General features: G+C 42.1%; 2 protein-coding genes across 2 annotated transcripts in view; one reads left to right on the top strand and one right to left on the bottom strand.

The window, feature by feature from the left end:
* Positions 1-5,606, top strand: part of LOC109965671 (sorting nexin-18-like) — an 11,851-nt gene extending 6,245 nt beyond the window's left edge. Inside the window, exon 4 of the mRNA XM_020609882.1 lies at positions 4,524-5,606. Within this exon, the coding sequence (XP_020465538.1) occupies positions 4,524-4,750 (227 nt within the window). The 3' untranslated portion in view covers positions 4,751-5,606. The remainder of the gene's footprint in view (positions 1-4,523) is intronic.
* Positions 5,607-6,651: 1,045 nt separating this feature from the next.
* Positions 6,652-16,157, bottom strand: part of LOC109965633 (chondroitin sulfate proteoglycan 4-like) — a 15,994-nt gene continuing 6,488 nt past the window's right edge. Inside the window, exons 11-20 of the mRNA XM_020609819.1 lie at positions 15,738-15,914; positions 15,165-15,363; positions 14,867-14,998; positions 13,504-13,676; positions 13,165-13,360; positions 12,643-12,814; positions 11,871-12,189; positions 11,377-11,529; positions 10,337-10,918; positions 6,652-9,975 (exon numbers count right to left, since the gene is read on the bottom strand). Of these exons, the coding sequence (XP_020465475.1) occupies positions 8,854-9,975; positions 10,337-10,918; positions 11,377-11,529; positions 11,871-12,189; positions 12,643-12,814; positions 13,165-13,360; positions 13,504-13,676; positions 14,867-14,998; positions 15,165-15,363; positions 15,738-15,914 (3,225 nt within the window). The 3' untranslated portion in view covers positions 6,652-8,853. The remainder of the gene's footprint in view (positions 9,976-10,336; positions 10,919-11,376; positions 11,530-11,870; positions 12,190-12,642; positions 12,815-13,164; positions 13,361-13,503; positions 13,677-14,866; positions 14,999-15,164; positions 15,364-15,737; positions 15,915-16,157) is intronic.

Consider the following 16,157-nt stretch of genomic DNA (forward strand, 5'->3'; position numbering starts at 1 on the left):
GGACCCCGTACTCCCGGAGCACCCCCCACAGGGCGCTGCGAGGGACACGGTCGAATGCCTTCTCCAGATCCACGCAGCACATGTGGACTGGTTGGGCAAACTCCCATGAACCCTCCGCCACCCTGAAGAGGGTATAGAGCTGGTCCAGTGTTCCACGGCCAGGACGAAAACCGCATTGTTCCTCCTGGATCCGAGGTTCGACTATCGGTCGAATTCTCCTCTCCAGTACCCTGGCATAGACTTTCCCGGGGAGGCTGAGGAGTGTGATCCCCCTATAGTTGGAACACACCCTCCGGTCCCCCTTCTTAAAAAGAGGGACCACCACCCCGGTCTGCCAGTCCAGAGGCACTGTCCCCGACCGCCATGCGACGTTGCAGAGGCGTGTCAACCAAGACAGCCCAACAACATCCAGAGACTTGAGGTACTCAGGGCGGATCTCATCCACCCCCGGTGCCTTCCCACTGAGAAGCTTCTTGATTACCTCAGTGACTTCAGCTTGGGTGATGGACGAGTCCACCTCTGAGCCCTCAGCCTTTGCTTCCTCATCGGAAGACATGGCGCCGGGATTGAGGAGATCCTCGAAGTATTCCTTCCACCGTCCGACAATGTCCCCAGTTGAGGTCAACAGCTGCCCTCCCCCACTGTAAACAGTTTCGGCAGGGCACTGCTTCCCCCTCCTGAGGCGCCGGACGGTTTGCCAGAATCTCTTCGAGGCCGACCGATAGTCCTTCTCCATGGCCTCACCGAACTCTTCCCAGACCCGAGTTTTTGCCTCTGCAACCGCCTGGGCTGCAGCCCGCTTGGCCTGCCGGTACCTGTCAGCTGTCTCAGGAGTCCCACGAGCCAACCAGGCTCGAAAGGACTCCTTCTTCAGCTTGATGGCAGCCCTTACTTCCGGTGTCCACCACCGGGTTCGGGGATTGCCACCACGACAGGCACCGGAGACCTTACGGCCACAGCTCCGAATGGCCGCATCGACAATGGAGGTGGAGAATGCGGTCCACTCGGACTCGATCTCTCCAACCTCCCCCGGGATCTGGTCAAAGCTCTGCCGGAGGCGGGAGTTGAAGATCTCTCTGACAGGGGATTCTGCTAAACGTTCCCAACAGACCCTCACAATACGTTTGGGTCTGCCGAGTCTGTCCAGCTTCCTCCCCCGCCATCGGATCCAGCTCACCACCAGGTGGTGATCAGTTGACAGCTCCGCCCCTCTCTTCACCCGAGTGTCCAAGACATACGGCCGGAGGTCAGATGAAACAACCACAAAGTCGATCATCGACCTCTGGCCTAGGGTGTCCTGGTGCCATGTGCACTGATGGACACCCTTATGCTTGAACATGGTGTTCAAGCATAAGAGCCTTTTGCTCTCAGATTGTAATTGCCCTAGAAACAAGTGAATTACAGATTTATTTATTTTAACTTGAATTTAAAAAAGTTTCTAAAAGCCATCCAACCCGCAGACGCTGATCTATTAATCATGTAAATATAAAGGCAGACAATGTACAAAGGCCCAGATTCAGACTGTTTCCTAACCAAGGGCAACATCTGTTTTATTTTACTGAATTGCAGTGTCTATCTAGGTCAAAAACTGAGCCCACCGGCTGGTCCATTTTAACACTCTGGGTACTGTGAGAGCTCATTTGAAAACACACAGAAAGACCCACACAGACATGCAGAGGAGTTAGCTTGTTAGTTCCCTCTGAGTTGGGAGAAGGGAGTTGCTCCTGGCATGCTAAATCCTAACATTTGCCAAGCCTGAAGGCACTGTTTCTATAGTCTGCTGAGCTCTGTTCTCTAGATACAATCACAGCTCTGAACTGTTGAAACACAGCCTGAATCCCAGTGGTCTCTGGGACTGACAGGGCTTCACCTATTTCTGAATAAATAACAAATTTTATGTCCCCCAAAGTGTACACAAAGTGATGGATCATAACAACATAACAGGGCATGTGATATTTACTATAGCTAAAAGAATCATGATAACATTTTTACCAAAAACAACCCCAACTAAAATAATTTGACCTAATCGTAACCCTTAAAATGGATGCCACACTTAACCAAAAAGAGCAAAAGCATATTGTAACTTAGCTGAGTGAATAGTCACAAATTTATGATAAACAAGTTTATGAATTATACACGGAATGATCGGCTCAGATTTAATGAAATATTCCAGCAGATCATGCATTCCAGGGGTTTTCAACCAGTGGCCCCTGGCCCTCTGGTGGTCCGTGAAGGCTTTGCACGTGGTCTCTGACCACACATTCCGTAGTGAAGTTTCACTACACATTTCCACATATTAAATATTGTTTGTGAATAACTGAATTCATCGAAAGACATCAAACTCAGAAAAGCCATGGTGACTTTCAGGATCAAAATAGTGCCGGTTTATCCACCATGAAACAATGGTTCTCAGGTTGCTTATTAGTCACAACAGTGGTCCCTGCATCACAATCATTTGAAAGCCCCTGATGTAATCAGTCAGTCCAGGCTGAGAGCTGAAAGCACAGATGCACAGACAGAGTAATCCATCGTTTCTGTCATAAGAGCCTCTGCTCAGTAACACCCATAAACACATCCCCACAATGCAAATTCTGCACTGCTGTCATTGTTGTGGAATAACTGCCTCTGACATAAAAGACCAGTTTAGTCACAGTTTCCATAACATTTGGTTTGGTGCAGCGTCCTCATTGGTGGAAAGCTCAGGGGAACTGTTTGTATGGATCATATAATAAGTATGCTTTTCTTGAAGCTTTGTTCTCTTTTTCATAAACTGCAGTGTTAGGCACTTAATGTGGACAGCTCTGTTGACCTAAATATCCCCGTACAGTGTCATCTGACTGTGATAGTTCTGTCTGTGGTTACATCTGATTTGAAAGAGCAGAGATTCCTGGGCCTCTTGTCCTGTGTTGCCCTGGGACTGCAGGAATGTAGAATGGAGCAGTCTCAGGATTAGTTTCCCCTCCTCCTCTTTTCTTCTGCCTCTTTTCCTCTAACAAGAAAGAAGAAGAAGGGAGGGGTGTATGTGTATATATGTGTGTGTGTGTGTTTGAGGAGGTTCAGATAGTTAGAGAGCTGTACAAGTTTCTCACCAGTCAACAGAGTTCAGATTGCAGCCACGTAATCGCCTTGCCAGTGAGGAGAACAAAGTCCAGGTTCACTTCTATTTTTTTAGCATATTTGTGGAGGTAAAGTGTATGTTTTAACAATATGTGTGTATTTGTGATATAGAGAGAGACCAGACCATTAAACACATTATTTCCTCCACATGCTGCCTTGTTAGAGAAGTTCCTCTTCATCTGGTTTTCATTGGTTATGCCTCTCTGAGCTGAACTGAAACCATCAGAGTCACAACTGGGTGTGGGTAACTTCAAGGAATCCTTTAAAATGTAATAATCTGCTCATTTCTGTTCTGATTAGAGTTGAGGTCAGCTTGGAGAATTTAGGTGGAGGACAACAAAGATCACTTCTTACATCTTTTTAACTGTAGGTTGTACTGGCTTACAATGGTTTAAGATTTCCTTTTTAAATTTTGTTCCAAGGCCCTAGCTGCTCACTTCTATATGAGTGTAGTCTCTCATTCATTTTATTTATTTCAGCAGTTTTACAGAAAATGCATTACTGCGGTTTTCTGCCCATATGATTTAATAAAGTTAAACACTTTATTAGTTAGTGTTCAGAAAGTTGTAGTTCCCAGTCAACCCTGTAGTGTGCTTATTATATAAAGGCCTTTTCTGAAAAAGTCCACCATGACAGTGAAAATGTTTATTGTGACATTTTCTCTTTCCAGCTTTTTAGCTGTAATCGCTGTTGTCTAGTCTTCAACCTTCCCTGTCTGCCATGGACTGTATAAAGTTGGACAATGCATTACCACTTCCTGCCACTATGCAAAATATGGGGGCATCCATCTTGCTTTTGTGATGCATTTTGCAACCAGATTCTGTCCAGTAGCTGTGGTATCAGGCTGCCAAACAAAGCTGTCAGCATCTGAAATACACCCTTTTTATGTTATCAAATAATTTGTTAAAAGCAAGCATAAAAAAAAACACTTGTACACAAGTCTTTGGGAAAAAATTAGTTGATTTGTACATAACATTTTTATTTTGGCTCATGTCCCATCTGCTAACATGGAGGAGGTGAGGTTTATCTTTATATACAGTCTAATCTAGTTTCATGGCGGGATTTTTACTATCTTACTGCAAAAGAAATCATAGGGTGTAGTTTTTCGGGGGGTGACTGTGGTTCAGTGGGTAGAGAAGTCGTCTCCCAACCAGAGGGTTGGTGGTTCAAATCACGGTGCCTACAGTCCACATGTCAAAGTGTCCTTGAGCAAGACACTGAACCCCCAAGTTGCCCCCGATGGTTAGAGCATTGGTGTGAGTTGGCGCCGCAGATGGCTGCCTCGGTTCTGTACCAGAGACAAATTCCTTATGTGTGTAACATGCTTGGCCAATAAAGGTGATTAATTTTGGATCCTTTGCATACCTGCCACACTTTCTCAGTCTTCTCACTCTGTTCTCCTTCAGGTGCATTGACCAAGGTGAAAGACTGTCCGAAACAGGAAGGTGAGCTCCACAAGCGCTGCAACATCATTTCCTGTGCCACACTGGCAGAGATCCAACACTTCCACCGCACACGTGTACGGGACTTCCGCTCACAAATGCAGCACCATCTCCGTCAGCAGATTGGCTTCTTCCAGAAGATCACCGCCAAACTGGAGGATGCACTTCAGAGATATGATGATGACCAATAGGAAGAGAGGCAGAAAAGGGAGAAGCTGGACTACAAGGGCCTGGAGAAAATGGGGGAGAAGAAGAAGAGTGAAGAAGACAGGGATGATTGATGGGTTTGTCCTTCAGTAATGGAGAACATCTTATCATTCTGATGGATCCTGGGCCTGGTACCAGTGTTGGATGAAAGAGGCTACCGCTCTGTAGAGAAATATAGCTCACTGGGCCTGTGGACTGATGACTTCTTGGATTATCTGGACAGCTCTGATGAATGTACCAGTAACAAGGATTTTGCTGACACTCCAGGCACATGTTGCAGCTCAGCGGGACAGCATAGATCTGAAAAACAGCTGTAATCAGTATCACGGGGCTCCCTCTCAATTCCCACTTCCAAGGTCATTTGATCTTTCCATTCTTCCACTACATTACCACTCCATGGAAACACGATAACCAAGCACAAACATACGTAGATATGAATCTCCCTAAATCACAATTGGACTGATTCAATTTAATGTTATCTCTATATGCTATTTTTTTCTGCTTGAATTACCTGTTCAGTATTGTTGTCATGGAGCATGACAGTATGTAAGTGATTGATTGAGAATGTGGAATGAGACAAAAATGGCCACGTTCTACTCTGATTCAGTTTTGTAGTTAGATTTTCTTTACAGTATGACCTACTTCCGATGTCTAACATCTCTCACACAACACAGATGCTGTCACATCTTTACTAAATTACTATTTTTAGCCCTGTTTTGTTTGACATTTTAGTTGATGCAGTGCATGACTTAATGTAAAGCCATGGTTCTCAAAGTGTGGGGCGCGCCCCACTAGTGGGGAATAAAGACATGACAGGTGGGGTGCAACGAATGGAGAAAATTAGAAATGGGTCATTAATACAAGTTAATTAAAATAACATCAGTTTGGGGCCCGGGAGAAAAAAAGTGGAACCACAGTGGAACAATAACGGTTTACTGTCGGCAACAATATAAGGAAACGTTCACACAGAGGTAAAATTTGCATCAGTGGACAGCAAAGGACAAATGGCTTCATTCAAAGTTGCATACAGAATTGCCCAGTGCAAAAAACCACACACAATTGCTGAGCAGCTCATTCTCCCTGCTGCTGTAGACATGGTGTTGATTATGCTGGATGAGACAAGGGCTGCAAAACTGAAAACTATCCCCTGTCAAATGATACAGTTGCAAGACAAAGCTAAGTTATAACACAATTGAACTTATATTTTATCTGTTTTGAACTTAGTGTTATTTGATATTTCAATAAATTTGAAATTTTAAAATTGGCCGATTTCTTTATCATTTTATTGACAAGTGGGGCTTGAAAATTTGCCCACCCTCTTAAGTGGGGAATGACAGAAAATGTTTGAGAACCACTGCTGTAAAGCAACAGTGTATTGAATTCAGACATTACTTTTTGACTGATTTTCTGTTTGATTGGAGAGGCAGCTACATGGTCATTTGGGGGATTTCTCTTTAAAACCTGAAGTTGCTATGTCTTTCTACTTTCTGTCAGTCCAAGAAGGTCAGAGGTCAGGCTCTGGTACAAACACAGTGAATGCATTGTGGCATGAAAGCTTTGAAGACATCTTCTGGTTTAATCCACTGTGTGAACCTTTTATGTGATTATTAGCATATTTCAAATTCTTCCAAAGGGTGTGTTTTTATGACCCACAGGTGAAAATCGCTCTAATTTCTGATGCTATGACTTGATGGCAGAAAACTTGGACATTTTCTAATTCTACATATAGAGACTTTGAGGGCAGTTGGCCTATATGCTAACCTGCTACTCCACAGCATTCTTGTTAAACTGATTGTCGAAGTGTTCTTGAGCAAGACACTTTCTCCCAGTGTGAATGTGTGAGTGCTTGGGAGTGCGAATGGGTGAATGACCAAATAGTGTGAAAGCGCTTTGAGTGTGCTGTAATTCATAGAAAAGCGCTGTACAAGTGTAAGACCATTTACCATTTAACACCCTGTACTGGTTTACAGTTGTTTTTCACATTCCTCTGTACTGAGTTGTCTATAATGTAATCAGTCCGACTGACAGAGCAAATCCAGAATGTACTCTGTGAAGGTTGCCAGATGAGCACTTATCACACACCCTGAAAGAAATACATGTATAAACCAAATCTACCACAGACAACTCTGATAGTAAGGTAATACATCAAATGTATTATAGTGTTGTGTTTAGTGCCGTCGGTTTTATTTGGTAAAGTAAAGTATTCTTGGTAAATACAATTTCAGGTGTTTAGCATTTACTTTACTTGGTTTATAATGAAACACTTTTTCCTCCAGAAATGCTTACGGTAATCCACCTGGATGAAACTGTGTCTTAACACTTTTTTAATGTAACACAATGGTAGATAAGTGAAAGTAGAATTTAATTCAGTTAGTTTCTTTAGTGTTGACTGTTTTTTCTTTTTTCAAAATGTAACTTATAGTTTCACTTGACCCGTATTGTGTTTTTCAGCTGGTGTTTTGATGAATATGAAAATTTTGTTAATATTCAGGATATTTTTTTCAGAGGTGCACATATCCTGAATATAAAATGTCCCTTCAGATGCAGTGAAATTAAAATACAGACCAACACAACACCACCACAAACTATTACAGCAATTTCCAACAGCTGATTTCTTTCTTTTTTCTTTTTTTAATAAGTTTAGTAATTTCACCCTGAGGTTTTGCTAAAAATAGCACAGCATGAATCAGTTACAATATTCAAATACAGCACAGTGTGACCAATGAAATGACAGTGCCAAACAGATGTCTTTCCTGTTGGAGTAACATCCTAATCGAGTCTGATTGTTAGTCTCATATCAGCCTGTAATGGAGAATAGCATCATTTATTTACATGCACCATTTCTCTTTGTCAAATATTGCTCAGGAAATGTGACATAATTTTAGCAAAATTCTATTGTGTGCTAAGTTTTTCCAGAGAGAAGTGTGTTATCATTTGTTTTCCTGGGAAGGCAGCATTGGTCTAGTGCCTGATATCTGACACCAGAGTTCACAGAGTGCAGGTCAGGTTGCAGCTGCGGGCCCTTCATTATTTAGACCTGCCTCATTCTCTTCTTCTTCCAGTCTTAATTTGACTCTTTAATGTGTTTAAGTAATCATTTCAGTGGTATTTATTATTTTTAAATAGCCCATTTTTATTTACTCATAAAAATTCTAATGAATAGTTTTTTAGATCATTATTTTTATTGCATGCAACAAAGTTCTTCTGTTATTCTATCCTCTTTTAACACTAAGAGCAGAGGTGCCCATTGGTCAGGCTGGTCAAAGAATCAGTATTTACATATACATGAATAACTTGGTTGAACACAAATTTTATATACAAGAGAGAAAAAGAAGCCCCCTAAACTTTACACCACAAAGAACTGATTCAGGATCACTGTATGAAAAGTATGTTCTAAGTATCAGTACACATTCGGAAACATCTTTCAAGCACTAACTTAAAATGCTGACTTTTTTAACTGGAGATGTGTTTCAGTTGAACACACAGAAGTCTGGAAGAAATACTTTTTATTAAAAAGAAGTCTTTCACAGTGAATTGGAAAACAGATGCAGGCCTCAAGAATTTCTCACTATGAGTTGGTTAAACTCTATCAACTATCAGAAACAGTAATATGACACAGCCTTGAGCTGTAATAACATCTAACAAAGGGAAAAGAAGAGTGCTGAACAGTGAACTGTCCTTGTGCACAAGGGGTGAATGTTACAAAAAACACTTTGCATGCACAGACTTGAAAGCTTCCAGCATGTTTAGTTGCATGTACAGACACTATGATGAAGTAACACGTCAAGTCTGCTATGAGTGGTGCTGCCTACAGTACCAGTTACACTGCAAACTCACATTAATGCTAACTAACAATTCATACATTGTAATAAATGCAGTAAATATCAGCCTCTGTTCCTTTTGCTTGTTCAGCAACAATTCCAATATGAAACACTAAATTTAAAATATATAGCAACAGTATTTTTGTCTTTTTTTTTCAAATTTTATAAAAGGCCAAATGTGCCTTAGATGACCACAGAGCAGACATTTGTAACCTTCACACCAAAAATACTCACCCAAAGCATAGTTTATGTTCACTTAAAATCCATCAAACCCAGTACTGGTTGTCTTTAAGAGTCGGAGTAAGGGACCTAGATCTTACAGAGGTCTTGAATCCTGTAGGGACAGCTGGTAGTGTATTACCACAATTTACGTTGTCTCCACTACTGTTACCACCTCTAACATTCCCATCACCACATGCTACATCTACTTCAGATGGCCCCCAAAAGGTTATCCCTGGGGCCAGACTTCTCCTTCTGGGACATATGGGTATCCTGGGTGAGGTTGGACAGCTTGCAGGCCCAAGCGGAGTGACCACCACAGAGGGCATAGCCACGCTACGCTCTGGCTGGCCCAGGTAGGGGCTGCCCTCAGTGGGTGATGACACTGCAGCAAGCTCCTGAATGAGACACAGCCTGGCCTGTTTCTCCTTGCGGTGGCGGAACACCAGGATTAAAACCACTAGAATAATGATGAGGAACAAACAGGCCAGCAGTGGTAGGATAATGAGGAGGGGGTCGGAGGCAGGCCGAAGGTGGACCTCAGAGTGAACTGGGGATGTGTCTGGAGGATTCATCAGATCATGCTTTTTTAGTACAAACGGGGTGTGGGGTTGTGAGGCATGGCTGTGATCCCCTTCAACTCCTTCTGCACTGCTTCCTGATCTTTCTCCATGTCCTCTACTGTGTGTGTGGTTCTCCCAGCGGTTGTGAGGCCTCAGCTTGTGTTGCGTCCTGTTGTTGTTCTTTTGTGACCAAATGTGGGATTGCAAACCTGGTTGGACTCCATTGTGCGTTGTAAAACCCCTTCGCCTGCTTCCAGTAGTAGTTCTATTATGTGTTGGCAGATCAGTTGTAGTGTGCTGGTGACTTGCACCATCAGCTTTATTCAAAGCATTTGGACCATGATGCATCTGGTGGTGTGGTAAGATGGTGAAGTGAAGCTCACCCTTTGCTGGTTGGACATTTCCAGCCTTCAGAAGGAAGATGAAAGAATCATTGAGTGGTCTGGCGGGGGTGTGGCCTTGAGCTGTTGCAAGCACTGATTTGTTATCATGGAGCTGGTCATTGCTGGTACTGAGAGTCTCCTCGATGGCAACTCGGCCTTGAACCACATCTCTGAATGTAAATGACTTCAGAACCTGTGATGCTCGGTTAGGGTCATAGGTCATCTGCAGACACGCACACACAGGCACAGACACACAACAGAGAAGAGTGAACTGAAAATAGTGTACTCCTGGTTGTGTCACACGTGTCATGACATCGCTGGTGGGTGTGGTTATGGTTGGTCGCAGAGCACACTTCTAACACTCCCATGTCTATTGGTCATGTCACGTGCGTAACTGGACTGGAAACTATCAACCAGAGACAATAGTTAAACACTTTCTGCCAGATTTTAAAAGTAATAAGTGGCATTCACAGTAATGCAGGACAGGCATGACAAACAGCTAGGGCACATAAGAGATGAAAATGTGCCAAAATACAAGCAGAGTTCTTCAAAATTTACCAAAAGATTGCACTAAACAGATTTACCTTAACTAGTTTTCCATGTTTTGGCGGTGAGAGAACCTCAAACACGGGGTCAGTTCGGCTGATTCTTGCCAGCTCAGAAGCATCAATCATGGCTTTCCCCAGTTTCACAGCAACACCACTGGGTACTCTGACCGGCTCCCTCAGGTAAATCAGAGGCTGCACAGTCACCTTCACTGTCTCTGCCGTTACATTTACATACTCAACACCTGGTGAGGAAGCTGATGCTGAGACTTGGAAGCTGTCCTCTGATTCACTGAGATCAGTCATATGATAGACAACCCGGCCAAACTGCAGGTCCTCCTGGCAGAAAGTTGTGACCTCCTGGTCATTAATAGCAATGCGTCCGTGATGAGGGTGTGTATGGACTGTGTAGGTGATGTTGGCTGGACTGTGACCATTGGTTTGAGCTGCCAGCTGGTTTGTTGTGAGGACCACAGCAGTCCTGCCTTGAACCAGCGACAGGCCAGTGTTGTTCACTATAGATACAGAGGGCTTGATCACCTCTAAACTAAACAGTTTGTAGAATGGATGGTGATGACCGTCAGTTACATTGAAATAGAAAACTCCTGCTGAGGGCTCACCCTGATGGAGAGAAGAGCGCATAAAGCATAAAGCATAAAAGAACCAGCATAAATAGAATGATAAAGCATCAATAAACAACAATAAAAAAAATATGACCTGGTGAATATCATAATATATTTCATGCAAGTTTTAGACTGAAATGAATAGAAATCAATGACAAACTGAACTTCATGATAAATACATTTAAAAAATCCAACTGACTTTAAAGATGCATCATGTCACTTTTGTTGAGACATCACCCATTTTTCAGACAAGACTAATGTATACTTTGCTACTGTTTTGTATCTTAAGTGTCTGTAGGCAATGATGCAGAGGGGAATTAACAAAAAGGAGAACTTAAAGCCTGTGGGTTTTTCCATTATTCACTCCCAGTGGCAGCACAAAAATTCACTGTGGCAGCAATGCAGGCTCATTTTTATACAAGCAAGAACATTTTCCATCAGACTAAGCTGATGCACCTGTTGTATGAAGTGTAGCCGGCCATGGTTGACGTCATACTGGGTGAAAGAGGTCACTGGCTCTGGTCTCTCCCCCAGCGTCAGGTAACCATTGTTGGGCTTACTTATCACAAGATAATGCAGCTCTTCTGGAGGGGTGTCATGATCTTCAGTCTGCACATGCAAATTTAAAGGGAAATTAACATTCACTTTCAAGTATTGCTGATGCTGATTTAATACAACTCATCAGATGCTGTCACCACAGCTGTTTGGTTAGTTAGTGTGTGAATAGAATAACCCATCCTATTAGCAACTGGAAAAGTATAACAACTTTTGCTGCTATAATTAAAAAATCAACTTGATGCATATACTGTAGACTATAAAATGTTAAATTTGTTTCCAGTAATTGTTAAATGTTTATTATTACAATCTGAATCTCATTACTGTGAATTAAAGTGTGTAAAATTGACAACCATAATTACACATCCCTATACCTGATCACTTAACTGGCTCACCTGCAAACTGTCTGGTCCAAGTACAACTCTCTCTCCAACCACAACCTTCATACTTGGGGGTCTGCTCCTGATGAATGGCAGCTGGTTGTTGACTGGTATCACTGTAATGTTGAATGTCTCCAACACCACCAGGGCTGAAGTGAGAGGGGATAAGGAGGAGGAATCAGAGAGAAAAGCTGATGAGGAAGAAGGGGAGGAGAGATCCAAAGGAGCCACCCAGGCTTGGAAAGTGAAGCTGTCGTTTGTCGTCCCTGTGTCATCGTGGATGTATGTGATGCCGAACTTGTCGAGGGTGATTTGAGAAAACTCTGGCTGGTTTCTGAGGACAGACAATCAAAAGCCATATGAAATACTTTCTTCATATTTCCAAGGTTGTCTTTGAAAAAAAAAAAAGAAAAAAAGAAAAAGATGGAACAAGTTAAATATAGGTCAAGAAGAACTGGAATGTCTGGATTATCACTTTAGATTTTCCTAGGCTTTTTTCTTTCAGGACTGAATTAAAAATTTTACCACTTGATTGTGCTTGGTGCCTTATTTCTGCTTTGGCTAAATGTGTTTGTCCAAGTCAGGAGTGAATTTTTAGTGTGTTACAACACAAAATATTCATGTTTGTAATCACAGTTATTAGTATATCCAATACAGGCAGCGTCTGTGCCACTGTGCTGAAAGGACATAATTAAATCACTTATTGATTTATGGTTTTGCACTTTGGACAAAGCATGACCCATTTTTGATCTTTGTGCTGCTTCCAGTAGAAGAAGAGCTCTTGCACCTGGTGAGATTGTGTCCTTGTATAGACAGAGTCCCGTGACGAGGTAGAGAAATCACACGGTAAAGAACGTAGTGGTCCTTTCGGTACAACGCTGGAACATGACCCAGGAGATTGAAGGCATTGAGTCTAGAGCTGTCGATTTTCACTCTGCCTCCCTCTGCCACCGTAGCACCTGGAATGATAGAAAGAATTTGGCTCTCAATAACTTTTATTCTTCCTGATGAAAGAAAATGTAGAGTCAATGTGAATAAGCCAGTTTTACAGAAGTCATTCCACTGTAGGTGAAGCTATGGTGCTGTTTTCACAAGTGAGAGTAATTGTGTAAATGCTCATCTCTATTAAAAAGTACATTTTTATTTTAAAAGCATTTACTAATAACAGTTAAAACATTAAAAACAACGAGACCGTTGAAAGGGAAAACGAAGTGCCAAGAACTACAATATATCTGCAATAAAAGATCTACTGCATTATATATGAAATAAGACTGGTCTAGTGGAGTATTTTAGACTGAGCCAACAGTACCTGCATTGTTCAGTAGCCTGGTTGTGAAATGAGGATTGCTGTGATGATTGCTGGCCCCATAGGAGATTAAGATAGTGAAGGTGTGTGGAGGAAGGAAAGCAGGAGGAGAGGACACAGTGAAAGTGAAAGAATCCACAGCCGACCATTCCACTGACTCTGAATTGTTCTGGTCATACAATATAACTCCATCATTCACCTGAGAGAAGGTCAGATGAAGAAATAAGGAGGGAGAGGGGACTCATTTTATCTGAGAAGAGATGGCTTTATCTGGTGCAGAGATGATAAGTTACCACATCATTATAGATTCTGTTTATATGCATGCAATTATAAGTCTCATACCATGCTTTGTGTGAACATGGAAATGCTATTGGAGTTGTCAGGCGTTCGTTGGACCAGGCGGCCAAGTTTAGGAGGAGCAATCACTGTAAACACCACGGAGTGGTTTCTTCTGATATCACTGACATTGTTGGTTATAACCTGAAGCTCCTGCTCAGAGATTGGTGTCACAGAGCCTTAAAGGGGAATGAGGACACAATGAGCTTACAATGAGCTTACAAAAACAGAAAGGCAGCACCGAATTCCTGATGAACTCTCATATCTATGGATATCTGCATGCTTCCAAACTGCCACAAAAAGACACAAGGGCTTAGAGTAAGTGAAATTAATGAATGCATATCCAAGGGAGTGACTTTTCTTAGAAGTATTTTAACAAAAAAAATCATCCTCTAGAAACAGTTTCCCAAATTAGGCCAGTCAGAAGCAAATATCTCACTTCTTCTGAAGTGTAACAGTGTGTACAAATTACTGTGCATGTTGTACTCAAACAGGTGTGTAATTTTGATAGTGCCACATCAGAACAAGTCCTCTGGGTTTAAACTGGTGTGGACAAATAGCAAAACTATCATCCATCCATCATTTGTGAAAAAATCAAGCTCAGTGTCCCAAGTGAGGTGTCCACTAAATGATACTTTTTCTGACATCTGATATAGATCCCATGTGTGATTTCTAATCCCAGTGAAAATACAAAGCACTACTGAAATAGTCTAGAAGAGGCCAGAAGAGTGGCATGGCCAGTAAACCCTTTTCACTGTACAGTGGAAGACCTTTGATTTACTCACACTGCATTAGTACATTTTGAGCTCTCTGAATACACACAATTTTAGGTTTGATCATGTCAGAAAATTATGATTTACATGTATATGCTAGCAAAGTCAGATCATTTTCATTTTATGTTAACATCTTTATCAACACAAGTCATAACAGCTTCACTTATATAACTTTGACCAGAAAAACTACTGATACGTTTGTATGTACACACGTTGAAGCCACTTTACTCTTACACAAAGTGGCACTTTGAGCCCGGCTCTGACTTGGCACAGAAGTACTGTAATTCATTTGTGTAGGCAGAACCATAATACGCTGAGGTAATGCTTAGACTAGCAATTCCACCCACTGCCATTGTTATTTAATTGCACTACATTAGGATACTTTCCTTCCGGTTTCCTTTGATAAAGACTTCGGAGTGGAATTAAGCAATAAACAATACACTTTGTCCCTTTAATAATATCATGACCCTGGAAGACTTCCAGCTTGTGATTGACAGATAAATAGCAAGTGGCCCATAGTCACTATACTTAAACTGCCTGTGAGCAAGTCCAGGGATTTGAACAGGTTGAGTTATTGTAACTGTGTGAGCTTATACCTGGGTAGACCTCCAGTGGATGGTTTCTTTGCAGGGTGAGGATCAGAGAACGGGCAGTTGTACTGAAGATCTGACGAGGGGTAAAGTTAACACCATCGTTCACCTGGAAGTGAAAGCCACCAGACAATGTACCTACACAACAGGAGAGCCAGAAAAGTCCTTCTTTCACTCATCTATTGTTTTATTTAATCCAGACTTATCTTTTACCCCAGAACTCCAAAAAAAAGACAAATTACAGTACAAAGTATGCCAATAAGCACTCTGTGCTAATTGATTCAATCTGCCCTGCTTTGCTCACCACTGTGCACAAACACCAGCTGTCCACTTTGGATGTGATTTTGGGTGAAGTTCAAGATGTGTCTGGAAGGGGCGCTCTTCAGAGCCAGGTGGCCATTGCTGGGTGGGGTGATGATGAACTCCAGCTGCTCAGGTGGGGTGTCAGGGTCCTCTGCACTAAGCTCATCTATGGTTATTTCTGTTACTGAGCCCACCCACACCTCAGGAAACATGAGGAAAGATGGAAGAAATGCCAGGATGGTTATTAAATTAAACTATTAAAGGAACAATACATCATTCTGAGAAATTCACTGTAGCCTATTATAGGCTGATACTCATAAATTTGGTAACAGAGTATATACACTGTGTGTTTGTGCATAAATGTTTATTTCCCTGAGACTGGCTTTTTAAAAATCCTTGCTAAGATGTTTTAGGGCAGATACCAAGACCTCCTAAATGATTTTATCATTTCTGAACTCTCCTTCAGTCTGTCTTCATCCAGACAAGGTGATGCAGTCAGACTCCCACATTTTGGCTGGAAAAAAGAAAACTATCATGACTGCTTTACTTTCTGTGGGTGTACTACACTTCAAACCTTCAAACCCTGGTTTACTGTAATGACAGGAGTCTCATCATTGATGGGAATGATGTTGATATGAACAGTGCAGGGTTGACTGTGTTTGGCGATTTCTGTCTGGTTGGCCACAATGGTGAAGTTGTCTCTCTGTGTATCGCTGCCATCATGGACATAGGAGATGTATTCCCGTTCCACCTGGAAATAAATGGAGAGAAGTTTCACTCTCAGTAGACTTTATTTGTACCGTGGCCCCATACTGTATATCATCATACATAGATGAGTGTTCTTGATTAAATTTCCCTGAAAACTGTATTCCAAACAATTGTAATTATTCAAAATGCTGGAAAACAGAAGCAACTGACTTTGTGCTCCAACATGTCAGTGTTTTAAAATGTACAAGAATCTAAACTAAAATATCCAACATTTTACTCTGCAAAC

Source organism: Monopterus albus, unplaced genomic scaffold, assembly GCF_001952655.1.
Source record: "Monopterus albus unplaced genomic scaffold, M_albus_1.0 scaffold102.1, whole genome shotgun sequence".
NCBI classification, from domain to species: Eukaryota; Metazoa; Chordata; class Actinopteri; order Synbranchiformes; family Synbranchidae; genus Monopterus; species Monopterus albus.